At 41.2% G+C, this 23,685-nt stretch overlaps 1 protein-coding gene across 3 annotated transcripts in view; it reads left to right on the top strand.

The window, feature by feature from the left end:
• The window catches only part of PTN (pleiotrophin), a 79,969-nt gene that overhangs the window by 49,142 nt on the left and 7,142 nt on the right, over positions 1–23,685 (top strand). For 2 of the 3 annotated variants that reach the window (XM_068945843.1, XM_068945854.1), the window contains exons 2-4: positions 5,204–5,310; positions 6,860–7,033; positions 8,046–8,207. In XM_068945843.1, the coding sequence (XP_068801944.1) occupies positions 5,205–5,310; positions 6,860–7,033; positions 8,046–8,207 (442 nt within the window). In that variant the 5' untranslated portion in view covers position 5,204. The remainder of the gene's footprint in view (positions 1–5,203; positions 5,311–6,859; positions 7,034–8,045; positions 8,208–23,685) is intronic. The other variant, XM_068945864.1, reaches the window with a different exon arrangement.

The following is a 23,685-nucleotide window of genomic DNA, read 5'->3' on the forward strand; positions in this document are numbered from 1 at the left end:
ATGTTGCTCAGTGTTATAACTGAATTTACTATATATGGTGCCTTTTGCAGAAGTTGGATACTCTTTCTTTATTCTCTTTCTTACCCCTAAGACCAGTTTTGTCCAGCCCCAGGTCTGTGTTTCTTTAGCTGCGCGCTGGTGAGTTGTTTATAGCTGTAGGATTTCCATTGTCAAGTCTGTGTGCCGTCTTGAATCATCCTGTGCCTGTACTCTACTGTGCTGCATCTTGTGTCTCAGCTTCTCAAGGCCTCTGCTAAGATACCAGGCCTATATTTCTTTGTGCTACATCATTATGTTAGAGTCATAAAACCTGGGTGGTACCATCCTAAGATCAACAGAAATAAAATGTATTAGCCATAGTTACCTGGTCAGTTGGAAAAATTGCTGTTACAGCTAAACCAAATGAAACTAAGCTGTAGATAGGTCAAGTAAAGTTCAGACAGAATAAACCTGGCAAGCCTCAGTCCTGAGGCTTTGCAAACTCAGTATAAAGCCTGTGCCCTTTACTAGCAATGATAATACTGTGTAACAGGGTAACAGCTCTATAAGCACAGATGATGTTTGGCATGTTATACTGCCTGAGCTGGAGAATGTGGATGGCTTAAATCATGTGACAAAACCTAAGTTCAGAGTAGATGGTGATATTCATATGGACTAAGAAAACATTTTGCTTCTCTAAGCTGGGACCTTGCCAGTTGTTTTGGAGAGAACAGATGAAGAAAAGAGCTTGTGAGTAATAGTTATTAACAGAAGAAAAGCCACCTGCAAAAGGCATATGTGAACCTAGAGTGTGCTGCATATGCTAGTTTCAGTAGGGCTAGGAAAAATAAACACTGTTGCTCATCGATGGAACTTCATCTGAAATTCTGTGTTTTGTTCTGGATGCTTGTATTCAGGAAAGGCTTGTTCAAATTGGAGCAGATGAAGAAAAAAGCTATGAGGAGTGGAGAACCTGTGTATGTGTATTGCCCGAGCCCAGACAGAGCCGCTCCAGTGAGTTTGGCTTGCACTAACTGAGATGCAAAGGTGTGAGGAGTGCCATGTGAATGCACTTGGGTCACCTCTGTGGTGCTAACTTGGGTATGGAAGCAGTAAGCCATGTCTGCAGGGTCTGGGGTTGGAGGGAATAAACCTATTGGGCTCATTAGACTAGGAGTAGCATGGTAGGAACGTGTCTGTCACGTTTCTGGACCCAAATGGATGTGTCTGCATGTCACAGTGCTGCACTGTGTGGATAGGGATATTGGTCCCTGGTGGATCTGGGAGCTCTATGCTGCAGGCATAGATACTTCTTTAAAGAGTTGGAATAGATACCTCTTTAAAGAGTTGCTACATTTAATCGTGGGGATTGTACTCAACACAGGGAATTAATGATTTAATGAAGAGTTTCAGGAGGGATGGGTGTGACTGTAAAATCAGGTCAGAAGGTATTGAAGGATTTGGAGTGGAAAACTCAAGCCCCACGCAGAAGATCCTTTAAGCTGCAGACACAGTATGACTCCTGCCTGACTCTTTGGAGCTCAGTGTGCAATTGAACTCACACATGGATGGTTGATGAACTCATCCATTTTCTGATTGCCTCCCAGTTTTTTATCTTCCTTTCATTTTTTCTAACTAACAGAGATCGACTGTGAAATCAACTGTTAGATTGAAGTAATTCCTGTGCCTCCTTTTTGTTGGGAGAAGCCACTTGCTACAGTACATTTCAGCTGTGCTTCAGTCCTCACCTCATTACACACTTTGTTTTCATAACACTTTCTCTTTTTTTAGTGTTTAACTTTCATTAACTGTTTCTCTCTTCTCTCATTCTTGTTTTGGTGCTCTTTTCCTGATTTTAGCAGTGTCTTACTCTCTTCTTTTGATCTTATTCCAGCTCACCATTTAAGCGGTTCTAAACTCTCTCTCTCTTTACCTTTTCTCTCTTGTAAACTGCAGCTTCCTCCCTCCTGAATGTGTCTTGTCTCTCCTTCCTTTTTATTTTTGACTCTTCATTTTCTGTTGGCTGTAAATGCCATTGCCACTTCTTTAAATTCCTCTGTCTTGCTCGGTTTAGTGGCTGTCATACAGGATTTTAGAAATACTTTTCCTTCTTGACACACAATGTGCTTGTTACCATTGATGTAAATGGAAAGGGCATTACAAAAATCAAAACATCAAAGCAGCACCTGTTCTGCATGTTATGAAACACCTACTTTTTCATTACTATTAAAATTTTTAGCAGTGCTTTAAATCAAAGGTGAATTGGAGTCAAAAACAAAGATTGAACTGGAAATGCTATCACAGACTCTGACAAGAAGGGAAAAATTGTCACCTTCAAATTTGGAAAAAAAAGGCTGTTTTCAGTGGGCTCTGTTTTCAAAATCAAGCGCACATTGGCAAGTTTTCCTCCTTATCCATTCTTTTAATGGCCAGCTGAAATATTTACAAAGAATCAGGAAAACTGAAGATTGAATTCAAGTTATTAATTTATTATTAAAAGGTGGGATTTTACAGCTTTCTGAAAAAGTGTGTTATTTAGATAAATACTGAATACAGTGCACAGGGTAATGTTAGTAATCTCCTGGGAGCACCTGCCCTTGCTGAACTATCATGTACAAAACAATTATGTAATTTCCTATAGTTGCATCAGGTATATCAGATTCTAGATATTTGGATGGTGCAAAGGCATTCTGCGTTACACGTCTTTCACTTGTTTGTAATTAATAGCAAAGGCACTTCAGGCGATAGGCTGGCGCTCTCTGCCAGAGGGATATACATATATCTTCAGGTTTGGTGTTTGTCTTGGACAGCTTGGCAAATACTTTGGCTTTAGGGAGACTTGGAGTCTTAGGCAAATAGGCTATATCAAGGCTCCATGGTTTGTTTTTTGTTTGCTTGTTTATAGAGCTTCTAGAGCATTTCAGAGTTGAAATAGATATTTTTCCTGCTTTTCTTTCAGGGAAAATAGTGTCAATGGATCAGATTTGCCTTTGGGGCTTTATTCAGCTCTATATAATGCAACTCTCCTGGAGTCGGTGATTCACAGCTCCCTGTGACTGCTAACAGCACAGGGTGCAGTTTACCACGTCCCAGTTCTGTGGGGCTGGTAGTGACAATTCAGAAGGGAGCTTCAAGCCATTGCCCTGCTTCTCCTACATGCAGTGACTTCATGTGCAGCAAACCTACCGGTACAGCCTTGGGTCAGGTTCCAACACTCCCAAACAGCACTCTGGGGTGGTATCTTGGATTCTGGAAACATTCAGCTCTTTCTGTATGTATTTCCATGCCAGCTGTTAATGCTCCTTCAGCTGAGGAGTGCTAGTTAATAGTTTGGAAGAGAGGAGGAAGAAGATAAATTATAGTGGAAATGGGGCGTGAGATGAGGTGCAGTGCTACAGGTGGTGAAGTTGCTCCGAAGGAAAAGGACTGAAGAGGAGAAGGCTGATATCCTAACAGCGTTGCAACTACGTTTAGTTGTGGTGAACCAGTCTGCAGTGTAAGCTGAGTGAACAAGCAGATTGCTTGTTTAATTTTAACTAATTTCATTTCCTTTTCTGTAAAGGATATGAGGCTCTGAATAGAAACTTAAGGGAAGAGAAAACAACCTAAAGCTTGTGCAGGGTTCGTGTATGCTCTTGCTCTGGGCTCTGTTCAAGCCCAGAAGGCCCTTGAAAACACTGGTGGCCTCTTTTCCATGACAGGACTTGCTTTTGAAATAAACCAAACCGATGCTAATCACAGCTGCTTCAGACATTTGAATGCCAGGTCTCTTGCAGTCTGCACATGAGCTTTATTTAAACAAACCTACTTATTAAAATTTCTCATCTGGCTTCTAGTATAATATTAAAGCTGGATACTTAGAAGTCTCTGATGTTTGGGATTCCTCTTCTGTTGTCCATGTATCCAATTACGATTATATTGCTTTGCAACAAGATGGTTGCCAGCAGGGGATACTGAAAAGTGCCAAATTAAATTTCAAATACGTTTTGCTCTGTGTTCATGGTGAGAATTATTTCTCCCCTAGCTTTACTGTACTCAGCAAAATGAGCTCAGGTTGCCTTTAAACACTTTGTAATACCAGTGTCGTTGAGTCTTTAAGGCCATCTTAATGGCTAGCACCCTTGACACCTTCTCTTCACTGGCATAGCATGAATGGCATGGGCTCTGGTTTTAAAAAAAAAAAAAAAAAAAAAAAAAAAAAAAAAGGATGGGGAATCCTTCCATCCAACTAGTGTCTAGTCCCCCCTCTTTGTACCCTGCTGCTGACTGGAGAGGTGCCTCTGGGAAATGGAGAGGTTGCTCAGTTTTTACCACCCTGCTTTCAGGGAGCCTAGATGAGGCAATGCAAATTATAGCCAAGTGAAGGGGAAATGTTTACGTAAGCCATTTAATTCTGCCAGGTCTGAATAGTTTTTGGTGACGAGCTAGTAATTGATTCTTCAGCACCAAGCAAATGTTTTTAATTCCTTTTTATATTTGAATATTTGGTTCCCAAATCCAGCTTTTGGTTTCATTGTGTATACTTCCCTAACATGCTAGGGATAGCCTCTAGCTATGTGTACAAGTCCTAGTTGTGTGCCCATTTTGCATTTGAGGCAATTAGCTTAACTGATATTAGGAAGAGACACCAGCTGGAGGGGAAGGAGAAGGTAGGTAGCAACATACCAGTGACAATTAAGATAATGCTTCACATTTTACCTGTATAAGCTGTTTTTGTGAAAGAAGCTCTTTTAAAATGTCAAATAAGCCTAATAAAAACTTGAACCCTCTCAAGATGGACTGTGTAGCGTTCCCTGCTTTATATTAATGGGTAAGCTGAAAGGCAAAGTATATGCTGTGTTTAGTTTTACACACTAAGTCATAGCCAGGTGTAAGGAAAGGAAAGAGAAGTCCCAGGCCCTCAGTAGACTTCAGTCTCTCTCAGGTCTCTACAGAATGAGCAATATTGAATTGCTGAACTTCCTGTGGCAACGCTCATCCATAACATCAGTGATGTAGATTAGGGTTTGGTACTTAGGATGGAAAATAAAAGGTTAAAAATCGTTATATTCTGTTTATAATGAAAATAACTGCCCATTTTGCCAATAATTGATAGTGTGTGATAGTGTGATAGAGCTGCTTGTGTCTTGTGGCCCAGAAGTATAGCTCCTGGAAATGCTGTGGCCATATCTTAGATAATTTGCAATCTAACCAACGCTTTTTCCTCTCTCTTGTTAATCCGCAGAATGCAACAGCAACAACAACGTCGAATGTTCACAGCTGCCCTTCTGGCACTTGTTTTCATTTTGGCAGCTGTAAGCACCACTGAGGCTGGCAAAAAAGAGAAACCAGGTAAGGTCCAATGTAATCAAGTGTTAATTCCCAAGGTAGATTGCATGGGTGGAAGAATGTCAAATGCTTCTGGTCTTTGTTAGGAAATTCAGTGTAGTCATTAACCTTTTGATAGTCAGGGCAGGGATTTGTGGCTGTGACATGTTATCCTATGTTAAGTAGGAAAACAGAAATTAGTTTCCATGAAAGCTGCCAACTAGACAGCCCCAGGGACTGAAGTCCTCAATTTATCGCAGAGTGGGTATTGCAAGGTAGCTTCCCTTAAAATTTGCTCTGGGTATGAGTTCATACTTGAAGAGAGAACCACAGAGAAGCAGTTATGTTGTTTATTCAGTGTCGTATATGAAAATGCTACCAATTCTGTATGATGTGGAAATCATTCACCGGTGAATTGAACTAAGCCTCTGCTGCAGATAGACAACTTGGCATCCAGTGGTTATTGCTTCCTGTCATTGATGAAGTCAGACCTTGTTATAGGTGAGACAGGCCTGAGGTGGAAAATTCACATCTATCAAACCCAATTTTAATGATTTTTACGGATGACATGTTTTGATATTTTTCTTAAAGTCTTACTATTTACAGACTACTTACATACTGGTTAGTATGACCTATGAGTCCTTTAGAGTTAGCGCTCCCATTAAAAAGGAATGTTTCTAACTGTTGTGACTGTATGGAAATATGAGAAAACGTGAACGAAAATATACAAAAACTAAAAGGCAAATCATTCTGTACGTGTTATTTAAAGCTGCTTGTGCTCATGATCTTTTGGACACCTGGGTTTGATAACACTGCTAATTTTTTCTCATCAGACTTAGGTGTAAGGATTTAAATAGACCCTTCCTTTTGTCCCTGAGTAACAAAACCCCTATGTTGTCAGCGTTTAGAGCTGATCTGATCAGATTCTGGCCATTTACATGTAGCGTGATCAACAATTGTATTAAATTTGCATTTGGGTACCCTGCTCCATCTAGTTTGTTCTCTCCTTTGAAGTTTAGGTTATATTCTAACACAGACTGTAGCATGCTATACAAATGAAAAATTTGTATCCTGTGGTGTTCCCTGGAGGTCCTTGAATCCTCTGATACGTGATGTCAGCACGTAAACTTATTACCTGTATATTGTATAGGGCTTCAGTTGACACTGAAAATATTTACATGCTATCAGTTACTAGGGGACAGAAGAATGTCCTTTCTGAGTGAGCATTCCTACATGTTTTGGTCAGTGATCCTTGAGGTTGTCTAGACTATTCCCTGTTCTCGCAATGAGAATCCACTCCAGAATATCTGTGTGGTACCATATACAGTGAGACTGAATTTGAGTGATCCACCCTGGTTTGAACTTAAAGTCTAGGAGGCTGATCCATCTCTGTAGACCTGTGAAGAGGATGCCAGACCTTTTGCTTTTGAAGGAATTGTATTAAGAATATCTCCTTTATCTATTCTTTCGTGTGTAGTGACTGTTTAACAAGTTTAATGAATGGAAACTTTTCCATAAGCTCTGGGTCCTGACCACTTCTCTTGCTTGGGTTTGGTTCCTTGGCATCATCCAGAGAAAAAGGCGAAGAAGTCCGACTGTGGGGAATGGCAGTGGAGTGTCTGTGTACCCACCAGTGGTGACTGTGGCCTGGGGACACGTGAGGGCACTCGCAGTGGAGCTGAGTGCAAGCAAACCACCAAGACTCAGAAGTGTAAGATTCCCTGCAACTGGAAGAAGCAATTTGGAGGTACGCTTCACTTTCCTAAGGGATTTGCTTAGTTTTTTACCTAAGGGTGGAGAAGGAAGTCTATGTCTTATGCTTTGCTCTGGCAAGTGTCTTGGTGAAGGGGCTACTACTTCTGCATTTCAAATTCATTGCAGCTAAATTATGTGAGGCTGTCAGAGGGTAGTCTCTTCAGATTAAAGCAACCCCTGTAGCGGACAGTCTGTGTAACCTACTTATTATAACCTCAGTGTTCCAGCAGCTTGTTTAACCCTGCTGTCCTTTGGACAGTTATGTTTAAGGCATCAAGGTAAGCATCACCTGTTCTCTCACAGGTGTGAGTCTGTGCTATGGGTACCGTGGTCTTTACATGACCTTGTGATGTGTCATTTGTAGCATGGAGCATGGGTAGCCTCCAGTGTGTGCACTGGAAGGAATGAATGAAAACCAGTGTACTTCATCCACACAGTTCAGAAAGATAGGTCAGACCTGTTCTGGACAAGATGTCTGTCCGGGACTCGGATCTGATTACTCTTGCAAGCTTGGCTTTTTTGCTGGTAAGCAGCATATATGACTTTGAGACTGTTATGAGACCTTACCAAGGCAATCAGTGTAGCACTTCCAGACTTGACAAGTTCATTGCTGCATATACACTCGTGAAACTATTTAAGCCTTGTTTGCTACCCTTTGGCATCACACAATTGGCGTATCAGCCATATAGAATCTGAGCAATTAGAATCTGAGAATATTTCCCACTGTTGTTTTCTCTTTCTATTTATTTTGTAACTTCATAGTTGCATATGTCTTCCTTTATAGGACAATAATGCCATATCCATGCCAGTCCGGAGGATTCCATTTTAAAACGTTTCTGTTTGTTTTGTTCTTTAAATTTGTCTTGGGCTTTCTTTCTTTGCTTTCATGATCCTTCTGTCTGCAAGCACGGGCAGTCCATGATTTCCTATTAGACTCAGATAGCTTTCTTGTTGCATGCTCAGTCATTCTGTTTTAAAAATGGCTATGTATTCGTTTTTTGCAGCAGAGTGTAAATACCAGTTCCAGGCCTGGGGAGAATGTGACTTGAATACTGCCTTGAAGACTCGAACTGGGAACCTAAAGAGAGCCCTTCATAATGCTGACTGCCAGAAGACCGTCACAATCTCAAAGCCTTGTGGGAAGCTTACCAAACCCAAACCTCAAGGTAAATTCCATTTGCTGACAGCTGCACACCAGTTTGTTTAAATCACTGGTTTTGTGATGTCCCAAATGCTTCAATAGGAACTCAGTAGTACAGAAGAGATTGTACTTGCTTGGCCTTTCCTCAGTGCTGCACTGCTCCTTCTAGTCTCCCAACTGTCAGACGGACAATACTCTTGACCTGTGTAGTCATGGCAGTCTGACAGACGAAGTGAGCTGAAGATTAGGACCCTAATTTGACCCTTAGACCACTTGTGCTGCTAGCAGTTTGCTGATGCTTGCTAGACCTTCAGAGTAGAGATGCTTTTCCTAACTCACTTGTTGACATGAAGACACCAATAATAGCATGCAAAAATGTGTCTTACAAGATAAACATACCTTTCATATAGGTTGTATTTGGCAATAAATATTGGCTGGTTGGAAAGGGACTGCTTTCCTTCTGGGTAGGCGGTAATGAAGGGATGTAATGCTGTCTGAGCACTGAAAAGAAGGTATGTAAATGTTTTGCACTCTTGGGGTTATATATTCTCTATTGAAAGTAAACTATTCTGGAAAAGGCTAATGGGAAGGAGAGTAGGGAACGCGCGTGTCTTGCTTAACTGCGGTTGACAGTGTTATTCCTAACACACAGGCAGGTATATGTCTTGTCATTGCTTTTGTGTTTCCAGGTATCTCTTAGACAAACTTATTTTCTTTCTGATCATTAAGGCCTTTTAACGTACACATTTGGTGCAGTAGCAGGATGTATGTAGGATGTTTTATAGTGAGAGCTGAAATTGTGGGTGGTTGTTTGAGACACAGAAGTAATGTATTTTAAGTAAATGCTACCAGCTATGCTACTCTGGCATTTGCTCGCTGAAAACCAGCTGAGGTTAAACACATTCCAGGCATTGACTGTTTGGATGATTATAAAGATACATTTGATTAGGAGTGACAGGTAGAGCTTGGACGAGCAATTTTCAAACTGTGGACTTTGGTGCACCAGTGATCTGAGGGGTACTTGCAGGTGGCCTGCGCTGCATGTGTAGTCAGAGACGCATCTGATTAGGTGGCAGGCATGTTCTTTATGTGTGCGTGCATGCATCTGCTTTGCGGTCAGTACAGCTATAACAGGTTTTCCTTGCACGTCATCCATGGGGTTATCAGATAAGCACTGAGCCCAGAACGTATGTGGATAATGACAAGCTGTGAAGCAGAAAGGATACAACTAGATTTTCAGAGTCCAGTTGACTTTGCTGAGTTTGCAGCAATAAACATCTTCATTTGGGGATGGATGTGACTGAAGGGGAATAAATACAGAATGGGCTTTGAGCTATGTGATTTTATTCTTTATTAGTTTGGGGGGAGGGTGTGTGGGTGTTTTTTTGTTTTTGTTTTGTTTTTTGAGTAAATTTCCATGCCTAAGTGGTGCTTGGGAGTTTATTGAATAAAGCTTCCTATTGTGCTGCCAGAAGGCTGCTGCCATCTGAGCCACGACTAGCTCTCTGCCTTGTTTGGCTCTTGCTGAGTCAGTATATTCCATCAATGGCCATCAGAAGAGGGAAGAGGCAGAAAGAGTTGAGTATTGATGCAGGATCATTCTGTGAGAGCAGTGCTGTTGGATGGTACAGAGGAGTTTTCAAGCTGCAGTTTTAAAGGCAGCATCTCAATAGAGCTTGCTGAATTGGAGTAACGTTAGCTAAGCTCTAGATATGAGTTGCAGCTGGGCTTGGATTGTGACAGTTGAATTGTGACTGACTACAGCAAACATAGTTATGTGATGCGACTTAATTGAGAAACCCATCTTCATTTGACCTGAAAGAATGTGAATGGGGAAATAGGTTCAAATGTAAGTTGTGATCATAAGCAGTCGGCAGAAATTCTGCTCTCCTGATCTGCATTAGAAATCTTATGGCATCTTCCTGCATGCCACCTGCTCGTTCATCTGCTCTTGGCATTAGTAGGAGCAGCATGTGTGGAAGTCAAACACAGCGAGTCTGTTGAGGCCGTTAGCTAAAGATAAGAAATCCGTATTGCAGATTTGAGACAAGCGTCTGTGTGTAACTTCATAGGAGCTACATGGGACAGTGTAATGGCAGTAGCAGTAGGAACTAGAGTAAGAATTCAGGTCAATTATATTAATATTGTATGAAATTTTGTGCCCTGCTGAACTGTATTTCGGCGTTAAAGATCTGAATGCTGAAATGTTAGTGGGAATGAGAATCTGTATTTCTATTTTCTTCCTGATGTGAAAGCCCCCCACTGCGGTCTAAGTGAAGGAAAAATTAAACCATATTCAATCTGTAATTAGAACGGGACCCAATTTAATTCTTTGAAGAAGAGAGGAATGATGTATTTATTGTTTGGCACTTGGAATGGAGTGCAGGCACATATTGGGCTCCCTTTTCACCCACAGCTAGCGTCACATCGTTGGTTCAAGACTACAAAAGGAAAAGCATATGATAGCTTATTTGGAAGTAGCAATTTTTTGAGGCACACTGTTGTGTAAGGTCTGTATTTATATGCAACTGGACCTGTACGTACTAATTAACTGCAGTCAGTTCCCAGTGATTGCCTAGAATAGCAAGGTGGTGGCTGTGTAACATTTGTTATCTCTGGCAAGAGAGTAGTAAGTGAGGGTCTTATCGATTAAAATAACGTGCTCCTCCACTACACTGATACGTCTGAGTGGTGTATTCGTCAAGAAAAGCCTCACTGAGTACATCCCTGACAAAAATAAGTTGAGAGTACCACAAGCAGGTGTTAACTGACTGAGAACATTTCAACAAAGTTATTTTCACTGAAAAATACCGATATATTTAGTAAAGATTTTCTTTAATGATTTCCCTGACTAAGCCTCTTTTCCCGTGTGCTGAAATATTCCTTTTATTAGGCTTATTAGGGTTATGTTTTGTAATCTATTACACTACTACTTCTTTTGATTTGGTATTATAGAGAGAGTAAAAGCCCCCCACTTAGTTTCTCCAATCAACTGTAGTTGAATGTGTCCTTTGTTATTTTCTGTCACTTGCCTGGTTTTAAAGCTAAAACCTTTGGCTTTTAAGTATTCTTTTGCATGACAGTTTATCCATGGTAGAGAATATTCTCTACTGGACTTACTTGCATTCCTTCTGTTATTGCTAAATGATTCCTGAAATGAAATTACTGGACTGTACACAGTATTCCAAGCATGTCCTCTACTGATTTGTCTTGAAAAATAGCACTATACTATTTTCTTTATTATTTGTTGTTACAGTCACTAAGTGTAATATACTTACTCACTAAACTAAATATTTTTCTTTCTATCACTGCTGCATGTGAAGCAGATATCTTTATCTGAACCTTTTACAATTGTCCCTGAATCTTATATTTTAAAAAAAAAAAAATTAGTGCAGTTAATTAAGAGCCCGTAGTGGTGTGTTGGTATATCAGACTATTTTTTTTCTAGTGTTGGGCAACGGAGCATTGTGTATTGAATTTCACCTGACACATTTCCGTGGTGTGGCTTCGTATCTGAATTTCCTCCTCACGTTCTCTACTCTTGGAGAATAATGCAGATAAATTGATGTCATCTGTGACTGCTGCTCTCCTGTTGCTTATCCACGTTTCCTGTTCGTGAACAGTTGCGTGAAGCATCTTTGGTCACAAGATGAAGCCTGTGCCTCAATGCTTTCAGCTAACTACTTTGGAAGATGATTTTTGTTTCATAAGAGTTTGATCTATGTTAAATAGAAAGGAAACGTATACCTACAGAAAAGTCTTGAAGGTGGTTTTTTTTTTTTTTTTTTTTTTTTTTTTTGCAGATTTGCCGATGGAAGTATATTTTGCTTTTGCAGGAACTTCTGTAAGTGGCAGCAAAACCTCTAAATTAAACTAAAAGATACACATTATCCTTAGGAATCAATGCCTGCCTGGTAAACTGGTGATCTAGGAGTTCTTAAGGATTTGTTTTTATCATTAACTAGCATTCATGGAAAAGCCTTAAAATGGTCTTGAAGCGTTCCCGTTAATTTGGAAACTAATTTTACCTCTTGGATAACTTTTCTTAAAAACATTTGTATTTTTTCCTCATCAGCAGTTGCTCTATCTCAGAATTTTGTCTTTGGCTAGTACTTCCAAGCAGCTGCTTGGATTGTAGGCTGGGACACTTGGACATCTCAGAACTCACTGCTTGTAAGAGGAGAATTATTAGAGAAATTCTGCTGTATATTGAGTTTAAGGGGCAACTGATGATGAGTCAGGGATTTGAAGCTTATTTGCATTTCTCGTGGGCTCTCTTCTCCATAACTTTGCTGAGGTGTTCTCAGATTGGATGTCAACACCTTGATCTTGGGCTGCTGGGCCAAAGTGTAGCTATTCCAGGATGAAAATTGTTGTATATTCTTGAATCTTGTGCATTTTGAGATTGTCCGCAATGTGACAATGCTATCCTAGACACTATGGTCTGTGTATTTAGTATACAAATGAGGTCATGAGAAAACATGTATCAAAGGCTGGAAAGGAGGAGAGGATAATTTTTTTTATCACAAAATCCCAGCAGAGGCAGCCACATCTCCTCTAACACACACAATTGCATATTCTAATCAAGTGTCTGCAATGCCAGGGATGTTCAAGGTCTCCCTAAACTATCTTGACAGATGTGAAAGAATCAGGCACTTCTGTGGAGCAGCTGCTCTAATGGCCAAGCTGCACCGAAGAGTAGAAAACACTGCTGACAAACTCCATGTGGCCTACTTCACAGCCACCCAAACTTGATTGATGATTGTTCGGGTTCCAGCCAACCAGAAAGTAAAATAATGGGTTATTGTCAAGATTTAGGAAACATTTTGCTTTAGCTGCTGAGAAAGGAGGAATTTTTAGGGAGCTGGGTTTCCTGACTGGCTTTTCTTTCTTTTTTCACTCTGTCCTTCTGTCAGTCTCATTCTTCCTATCTCTCAATCTCTCTTGTACTTTTAGCCATTTATTCTTCTGAGTAAGATAAAATTAAATAGAAGAAGCAAAGACTACTTGCTCTTTTTACAAAGTACCCGTTATTTTCTTTGAATTCAGCTACTTTTTCTCAGATAAGTTTTTATACTCAGTTGTATTTATTTCTTCCTTATAATTCTCTTTTACCAACTTTCTATCAATTTATAGTATATCTGATCTATGAGTTACTTTTCCCTGGCTAAGCTCACTCCTTACCACATAAGCAAACAATTGCAAAGAGAGCTGGCAAACATTCATACTGCTTGCAGCCACTCTGATCTTCAGTAATGGCAGTAGCATCCAAAGACTGCATCCTGCAGCATGCAGTGTTTTGAAAGGTTGCTCACCTTAAGGCAAGATCAGCTACAGCTAATAACGGCTGTAATTTCTTTCCTGTAATATAGATCAGATGTAGAATTTGAGAGTCTTGCAAGGCATCAGTGCCGTTACCTGTCTTTGCAAAGTGTATGCGCTCCTACAGCAGAGGAAATACTATGCTCTGTGTGTTTTTTATCGATTTCACATAATTTGAAGTGCTTGACTTAAGAGGTTAGTGTAATACAAATATTCTGCATTGCATTCTGTCTTTTATCTAGGAATCTTTACAGGTAACAATTAGCTAATCCTCCTATATCATTCCTGGGACCTGAGGAAGAAGAATTTAAAGAAAAGCATTAATTCAAAGGCAGGAAGGCTAAATGATTTTCCAGGGTTACATGGTATTATTGGCAGGTCCAGGCACTCAGCTAGGAGCTGTTGACTCTCAGCTACGTGCTCTGACGAGTAGCTGTTGCTCCCTTTTCTCCCAGTCTCTGTAATTAGCAGAACGTGACAGTTCACTTCAAGGTAAGTGTCTAAACTACAGTCTTTGACTATGGTCTTTGTTTTGACCTGAGTAATCTCAATGGACTTAAGATGGCGTTTGGCACTAATTTACCCTATATCATCTTAAGCGTGCTTGATGTGAAAACGTAGAGCTGGACTTTTGTTAGTGAGTGGATATATCTCATCCCTACTTTGGTGCCAGAAGCAGAATACACCAGGTGCTTTTGGGACTCTGTAGTGGCAGCATTGATTCCTGCCTGCAGACAGGACATAGCAGTGCATTGCCAGGACAGACTGTCTGCGTTTTGGCCGAATGACTTGGCTGTTTGTTGGAAGGAGCTGACGGTGATATTGTCTGAATGGACTGCTTGCTCAAACTGGGTGCCACTCTGAAAAAAAAGAGCCACCTGTGGTCCCCTGCATTTTGCATGTTGGACAGCCTGCTCTTTCTGTGGTGCCCTCCCTCAACTTTGACTTTATGCAGCAACAAAATGGATTTACCTGCTTCTAAAGAGTAGCTGGGGGGGACATAGAAGGAATAACTTATTAGCGCTGTGATTTTATTTTATTTGAAAGATGCTGGTATCTATTATGTTGGCATCACACCCATGCTGTATCTCCCTCTGTAGGTTGCAGAGTTCCCTGTCTTTAATGTAACTCATTAGTCGTGCATGCATGCCATTAGCATAATAATTACTATTACAGGAGGCAGAATAATAGGATCTGTTCAAACTAATTAGATATAAAAATGAAGGATTTTCTCAAATTAGGAAACAGCTGTGAAAGTTAAACAAAAACCTTAAAGGCAAAATTGGGAGGTTTTTCTCCTCTTCTAAAGCATGAGGCTGGTTTTCTCAAGAATGGCCTCTGACACTGCCCCGGAGCTGGCAGTGAAATACAGTGCTCTGAGCTCTGCAGGGCAAACACTGGCAATGACTGTCCAGTGGGAACAGCATTGCTTGCTGTTATGTTGCTGCTATCATCATGATTATTTGTTTTGCATGAGTGCCCAGAGGCCCCAGCTGAAAAGGGGTGCCATTGTACTAAGCACTGTATAAACATTGTGAGAGACAGTTTTGCCATGAATAATTTATCCTTTATGGAGCTGAGAAATGTGAAAAGCAAGAGGAGAAATAGTGGTCTGGAGGGGTGAGACTGGGTTCTAAATGCTTGGTTGTGTTTCCCAGTGCTCCCTGCTAAGTCTGAGAACAAGGCTTGTTATTTCGAGATGGCATACAACTCACTGGAAACCTCAGTCTCTGAGACACATCCCCGTGATTCAGCTCCTTGATACTGTAACCTGAGGAAACATAATTTTTGTTATGAATTTAAATAGAAACAAGAGTAAGCCATATAAGAAAAATACAACAAAACATTAGCTGCAGTGTGGACCAGCCTCAAGCTGCTAGCAAGCTGCCAATGCAACCCTAAGCTGATAACATCTGGGTGTCGTTTAATAGTATTTTTTTCTGCTTCCATTTCCTTATGTTCCTTGGAGGCTTCCCACTACTATTTCCCTCTAGATTGCTTTTGTTCCTTTGAGAATTAGATTGCTTAGGCAAGTAATTTGAACACATCACCAGATCGTAACATAATATTCATCTGATTGACACAGCCGTGATTCCCGGGAACAGCAAATGCATCTAGGAAAGGAAGAAAGAAACACTTTTTAAAAAGTATTTTTCCAAATTGAAGATTTTTAGTTATTCTGCAGCTTTTACAGGTGTTTCTGAAAAGAGAAAGTTTGAGACGTTTCATGGGAAACCTAGACCTCCATGTTTTCTCATCCCCTGCTTTGTATTTCAGATTCTTTTTTTCAGTGCTGCCCCAAATGATGAAAAACTAGATGTGACAAATGCTCTTGTTTAACCCTCTTGTGTCTGCAGGAGTTTCTGTTAGTGTTTAATATAGACCTTTGTGGGTGAAAGTTTAAATAGCCTTATGTGTGCCGGTGCTCTTACACGCTCATTGTCTCATTTTCCTGGCTTGCAGCAGCAGTCCAGCCTCCTTGGCGTTAGTCAGTGCCCTCGAGCCGTGAAAATGCCTGAAGCTGTGGGACTTACTGTGATAAAAGATACGCCATCAGCAAATGTTTACACTCATTACTGTTCCCAGCAGTGACACAGAGAGAAAGCTCTGTTCCTTCCTTTCTTTCCTTTCCTTTTCTACTTCTCCACTTCCTTTCCTTTCAAGCTTTCCCTTTCCCCTTTCTTTCTCCCTCCATCTCATTTTCCATGTCACCTTCTAACTGTCTTTCTTCTATCTGTGCTTACTGCAAAAGTTTTACTGGCAATTGTTCAGTGTGGCACACTGATCAAAGCAAACCCATGTCCCTTGCTCCAAGAACAGATCCAATCTGGGGCTGAGGCGAAAAACACAACTGAGAAATCTACGTATCTGATTTTTAAAAACCAACTAAATAACTTGGGGTCCCTATTCATAGTAAGTCACAAATAAAATGTTTCCTACTAAAAAGCTATTTACTGACCTCAGTTTGACATATAAGCTGCCTTAATATAGGATCTTTTGCTTTTCTTTGAACATAGGTAAATACCAAAGTCTAAATGGAGTGTTAATACTTTTTGTTTTCAGCAGTCTCCTGCAGACATGTGAATACAGAATAAATTATGAATTGTGATTGTATCAGTCCATTCCTGCACCTGTCTCACTGGCATTAATTTGGATCTTGAGTTTAGTATAGTCTGCGAGCTAAAGAGCCAACTGAAACTGGGTCCCTCTTGTGCAAAGTCCAATACATAACAAGGAATAGTAAGAAAGTTGATAAGAATCACCTAGAGAATCAACAGTGCAAATATACCAGATGCAGATTAGAAGAAGCAGCAAAGAGAAGAGGAAAGCAAACTTCTGGAAGCTACTGTCCAGCTAGTCAGGACCCTTAAGCAGTCTCCAAGGACTAAAAAAGCTTCAATTGGAGAAGTTATCCATTGCAATCTGACCAATACTACTCTTAAGGCTTTGACATGTTAGAAGGTAAAAAGACAATGAGTGGAACCTTCTTGCTTTTTGGAAAAATAGGCTGTCTAGCAAAATCAGAAAATACGTATGGCACTGTTTTGTTTTTGCATGTGTGCGTGTCTGTGGGCAATTTTCAAATTTTTTCTCCCAATTTTTTTAGTGAAGGAAATCATCAAAATTAAACCATGTGTGATGAACTTTCTTACTTTCAACAAATTGTATATGTATTTTTAAAGCTTCCTGTAATTCCTGTCTGGTTTTAAGTTCAGATTTTAAAATGAACTTTTTAAAGTCTTAGGTCCAAATATCAGGTTCAGGTCATGGCTGCTGACTCTCTAAGATTGTTTCAGAGCTTTGTGGATGTAATTGGATTCTTTTTCCCCTGCATTTACTTCTTCCTGCAGTGCAAATGAGAAAGAAAATTAGTGGAACTTCTTCCATGAGTGGCTCTTTTATCCGTTTCTTTATCAGATACTTCAGTGTTTGTTACTGCATAAATCGAGCTGGTCCCCTGTTGATAACATGCATTGCAGAATGCCTTCCTGGGTTATATAGTGCAGGTCTACCCTTTAGGTTTGAATATAGCTTTTATTTTTTAAACTGATTTGGAACATGTAGATGCTTTCAGGTAAGTCAGGAAAATAGGAAGAAAAGTAATTAGATGGCCATGAGAAGCTTTTTCTCTAGAAACAAAAGAAATATCTGTATATTTAAAGGGTATTTCAGAAGTCAACAGACTTCCAGAGATAACGGAAATCACAAAAGAGTATTGATTCTGTTCTTAGAGAGCAGCAGCCCTTTAGGGTGAGACTTTTTTTTTTCACCAAAGGATGAAATCCTTTGCCTCGTTAAAGGCAAGGCCGCTGCTTACCACATGGTTGGGGTTTCATCCAGGTGCCTTGGAAAATCTGCCCCAATGTCAGTAGAGAGCCTTTTAGAAAACCTGACCTCCTCTGTACTCAGTGGGACTGAGTACTAGTTCCTAGGAAAACTGTTTCCTGAACACCTGGTGTTGAAATTCTTTGCCCTAACCTTCCATTATCACAGCTTTTGCCACTTCAAATGACTTTTATTGCTTTTGGGGACACTGACTGACTCGCACGTATGAGAGAGTTCAGCAGTTCCTTGAATGAATTGTTACCTTTGCTTCAACAAGTGAAAATAAATACCTACAAATACCTTGGCTTACAAAGCTTGGCTTCCATTAAAATGCAATTACTTCCCTTTTGTGCTTTATACATTAAGGGTGGCTTCAAATAGTATGTGGCTGCTCTTCAACATAATTGCTTTCCTTTACTGCTTGCACAATAAGAGAGAGGCTCCAGAATAGAAACTATTTAAAGAGGGCTACTGCTATTCCAAATTGTATAGAAAAGGTTCTGCTTATCACATGAAGTCGTTTACTCATGAAGGTCCTGAACTTAAATTCACTGGAATTTTTGTTACAGGTCATCGTGCAGACAGGAGTGGGTCCAGCACTAATCCATGACCATGCAGCCTTTAATCCTGTGAATAATTCTCATACATATGAGTTTTTCATAGGGTGATTCCGGTGATGAATGATTAGAAAATCAAGTGCATTTACATTGACACAGTTGGCTCATGCAAGGCTATTTGTACAGAGCTATGTGGGTGTTTTTATCTGACTGGAAGCATGTTGGGTTCCAGGAGGGAGCTAACTGCCTGTGCAGTGCTTGATTGCTCTTCTCTGTGGGAATTGTGAGGTATTCTGAACATGCTCTTTGCGTATGTCCTGATCCAAGATCCTGGCCTCCAGCTGTGCAAATGCACTGCTCAGCAGCCTCGCAGCATGGGATAGGAGGGAAAGCGGGGGACAGCATATACTGTAAAACACAGGAAGGAGTTCAGGACAATTTAACCATCCGTATTAATATTCTGGACCATACCTAGCTTATTCTTCAGGTTCTTTTGTTTTGCTGCAGGGATGCCCAGGGATGGTAAAAATAAGTGGGTAGCTAAGGATTTTCTTGATGGGAAGAAAGGCCCATCCAAAGTGGAGAAGACATAGTTACACCTCTTGCTACCTTCCCCAGCATGGCCGTGTGTTGAGGCCTGCCCCAGGCAGAACAACAATTTGTCTGGGGCACTGACAGACAGTCCTACTGGCAGCGCTCTGCGTAATGCAGCCCAAGCTGCTGTTGGCTTTCGTTGCACAGGAACATGTTACTGGCCCATGCTCAACTTCTCGTCCACCAGGACCCTGAGGTCCTTCTCTGCAAAGCTGCTTTCCAGACAGTCAGCCCCCAGCCGGTACTGGTGAGCAGGTTATTCTTCCCCCGGTGCAGGACTTTCTTTCCCTTTGAATTTAATGAGATTCCTTTCAGCCCCTTTCTTCAGCCTGTCAAGGTCCCTCTACATGGCAGCATAACCACCTGGTATACCAGCCATTCCTCCCAATTTTGCATCCTGTGCAGACCTGCTGAGGGTTCACTCTGTCCTATTGTCCAGGCCATTAATGGAGAAGTTAAACAGTACTGGACCTAGTGTCAATCCCTGAGGTATGCCACCAGTGACTGGTCTCCAGCTAGACTTTGTGCTGCTGACCACAACCCTCTGAGCCTGGCAGTTCAGCCAGTTTTCAGTTCATCTCGCTCTCTGTATTTAGTCTGTACTTCATCAGTTTATCTGAGAATATTCTGTGAGACAGTGTCAAAAGCCTTACCAATAAACTTGAGATAAACAACATCCGCTGTTGTCCCCTTGTTCACCAAGCCAGTTATCTCATCATAGGAGACTATTAAGCTGGCTATGGCTGAGTGTGATGTCCCCTTCATAAATCCATGCTGACTACTCCCTGTCACCTTCTTGTCCTTAATATATCTGGAAATGGCTTCCGGGATTATTTACTCCATCACCTTTTGAGAGATCAAGGTCTGTAGTTCCCCGGATCCTCCTCCTTGCCTTTTTTGAAGAGAGGAGTGACATTTGCTTTCTTCTAGCCCTCAGGAGCCTGTCCTGATTGCCATGACCTTTCAAAAGCAGTAGAGAGTGTCCTCACAGTGACATCAGCCAACTCCCTCAGGTCTTGTGGGTGTACATCCCATCAGATCCTTGTGTATGTCTCAATCTGTTTAAATATTCCCTAACATGATCCTCCAAGAGTAAGTCTTGCTCCAAACTTTCCCAGTGGTCTTGGGCCTGGGATTCCTGAAGGCAGGTCAAACCAGTAAATACCCAATGCAAAGAAGGTACTGAGTACCTTGGCCTTCTCTGTGTCCTTTGTCACCAGGTCTCCTGTCCTTTTCAGCACTGGGCCTGCATTTCCCTAGTCTTCCTTCTGCTGCTGATTTGCTTGCAGAGGCTGCTCTTGTTGCCTTTCACGTATCTTGCTCGACTCAACTCTAGGCTGGCTCTGGCTTTCCTAAAGCCATCCCTGCATGCTCAGACAGTGTCTCTATATTCCTTCTGGCTCACTGTCTCTGCTTCCACCTCTTACACACTTTCTCTTTATGTTTGAGTTTTGTCAAGAGTATCCATGCAGGTTTCTTGCTGCCTTTGCTTTATTTCCTGCATTTCAGGGTCTTGAGCTTGGAGGAAGTGATCCTTGAAAATCAACCAGCTCTCCTGAACCCTTCTTCACTCCTGGGCTGTATCCCATGGGATTCTTCCAAGCGGATCCCTGAACAGGCTGAAGTCTGCTCTTTTGAAGTCCGGGGTTGTGATCCTGCTTCTTGCCTTGTTCCCTACTCACAGAACCCTGAACTCCACCACAGGTGGCTGGTAGAGATGTCTCAAACTGATGTCTGGCTCAACACTGAAAAGATTGTGCTATCTTGCTTTAAAGCAAATGATGCAGTGAGTAGGTTCAGGTTAAAATTCTGTGTGGGCTGGTATGCAGCTAGATCTCATCTGTTCTGAGCACCTCGTTATAATGGCTCTGGATATTATTGCTAGTACGTGTCTGTGGCAAACACATCCCTGTAGCCAAGGCACAGCTGAGTTGGAGATGGAGTCTGCAACTCTTTCCCTCCAAATATCACATTAATCAGGTAGATGACGTGAAGGAGGCTGCTGATCACTGAGGGTGCTTGCAGAACCAGCAGTGTGCTCTTCAGGATAATCAGCGTTCACCATGTCGCTTTTCTTGCTTCCTTCTAGCTCAATAGGGAGCATCAGTGAGCCCAAGCTGCTGCGCAGGGCCATTGAGAAGTGGAAGCAACGGTATAGTGGCTTCCCTGTCATAGAGGCAGTTACCAGGGACGTTGCTTAACAGATTATTATAAATTCGGAAGACAGGCTGGGAACACATTAAAATGCCTGATGGGAAGTGGCTGTTCTCACTTAATATGCTGAACTGAAGGTCTTGCATCCTCTCTGTGCTAAGCTGAATTGAATTCAGGTAATTTTCACATATGGAATAGGAGCCTGAATAAACTTACTGGATATGAGTGTATCTACGGGATTGTTCCCTGGGAAATGAGACTGTTGAGCTTTCAGATAACTGGCACTGTACTCTGAGCTCGTCAGGGCTTTCTCACATGGTGTCAGTGCTTGCATTGATCGCATTGGCCCCCCTTTCAGTCAAATCTGGCTACCATGGGAAGAGAAACATTGGCAGACTTAGTGATCTGGGTGACATGGATCCCTGTGTGGCTGTGTGAGCTGATGTGATAGCATACCATAAAAACTGAAAATATAGTGTGGAGTAAACAGAGATGTGGACAACGAACGCCTGAATGGTATGGATGCATAGCTGATGTCTAAACAGTGAGAAAACATGAATAAAGTACATTTTAAAGCAGCTTTCTACTTTACTAGCCATGGGCATGCTATAGTCCATAAACTGACCGCTGTTAAAGCAGATAGAGGATAGCTGTGAACAGGCTTGTGCGCTGGGACCATTAGAGTACAAAGAGCAACATTTCTATAGGTCACTACCTAGATATTTGGGGTCTGGGATAGGATTTTTAAAAGTGCCTGGTTGCTGGGAAATAGTTGAGCTGTGTGTGGTTTTTTTTTTTTTTTTTTTGTTTTTTACATCACCATAAGTCCAAGGGTGTATGTTGTTTCATGGAGTAAATGTGCTTTATATCAATACAGCTTATCTTTCTTCTTCTGAAAGATTAAGCTGCAGTGGTGGAATACCTTTCGTATGAACATAATTACATCCCAGACAGGGAGGTGTTACTCTCTGAGGTAGGAAGCAGAATCACTTGTCTTCATAGATGGATGGCTTTGGCAGTTTGGGTGATAGGCAGATTATTGCAAGGTAAACAAGGGGAAGGGTTTTGCTTTTTCTTTTTAAAGGGGGAGCTAACAGAGGCATTTACAGACATAAGGACGGCAGAGTGCAGCCAAGTACAAAAGAATAAACAGTGAGCTGTCTGCTGGTACCTCAGGTCAAGTGCAAGGCAGATGGTCTTTGAGGATGGGGACCTAGTTTGACACACAGCAACTCCTGACCAAAAAACCTTCTCCTGGTAACAAGTAACTTCACCCCTACTGTGAATTGTACATACTCTTCTTTTCGGTAAAGTACTGTCAGTGCTGAATAAATTCTAAAAATTCCAGAACTGGTCAGACTGATCAAATGTCACTGTTTCTTTTAGAGAAAAGGAAAGAAAGAAGGAGAGAAAGATCAATCGATATAGAATCCAGGAGAGTCAGTGATACAGTGCCTTTGCTTAATGCAATAGCTTTAGCTTTCAGTAGGAAAATTAGAGGAAAACACGGGTAAAAGAGTGTAAGAGGGAAGACATACATTTAGTAAAAACAAATGCTATGTTAACTTAATGAAAAATGACATTTTGGAGTGATAGGTTATAAAATAGTGCCAGATTCTGTGAATGGCTCCAGGCCACATCCATGCATGTGCACACACACACACAGATATAGCAAAATAAAAAGTCTTTAAAATTTCGTTTTCTCATTTTCAAACTAAAACACATTTTTAAGGGAAATAGATTTTAGAACAGATTATGCTACTGAAGAAATGAAATAGGTATTTTACTTTAAGTAATCCTGAAATCCTTTAATCAATGTAAAGTAATTTTTGTCTTGTTGAAGAGGTTGAACTAAAAATATTACTTGGAAAAACTAACCAACAGGAAAAACAGCAGTCAGAGAGATGTAAGAACATAAGCCTGCTTTATACTGAAGGTCCTCTGAGCCTACCCAAAGCTGAAAGAAGTCAGTATAGCTCCATTGATTTTAATGTAATTAAACTGATTTACCAGAGGTGAGGTTTACTGGATTGTATTTGACAAACTTGTCAAAGAGAAAAGAATCATATTACCAAAGAAGAGCACTGCCTTAAGGGCCAAGCAGTTATCTCCTCATTCCCTGTGGTATTTATTATTTAGCCTGAGATGGACGTTTTTTTTTCTCTTTCCTCCTTCCCAGGAAGATGCCTATCAATGCAATCTGGGTTCAGGCAAACATGGGCCAGCTCTGATGGCTCGGGGCCAAGCTTCAGTTGCCTTTCAAGTATACCTGGGTGTTTGTCCCAAACAAAAGGGGGAAGGGTTGGCAATGCTGAAGAAACTAGTGAGCTTTCTCACTCGTTGCTCTCACATTCAGAGGAAGCCAAAGACTAATAATGAAGTAGAAGGGAAGCAAGGAAGGGGTGTGTGGGGGTAGTGTGTGCAAAGGTTTCTTCCAGCTCTCCACTGAGCCATGACCCGGTTTCTCCAGGAGCTGCCTGCTGTTTTCTTATTTTGAACCAAGATCCTGAGACAATGCTTTGCATGCCAAACAGGGTCAGCCACTCAGAT

The sequence above is a fragment of the Struthio camelus genome, chromosome 1, assembly GCF_040807025.1.
Source record: "Struthio camelus isolate bStrCam1 chromosome 1, bStrCam1.hap1, whole genome shotgun sequence".
Taxonomy (NCBI): domain Eukaryota; kingdom Metazoa; phylum Chordata; class Aves; order Struthioniformes; family Struthionidae; genus Struthio; species Struthio camelus.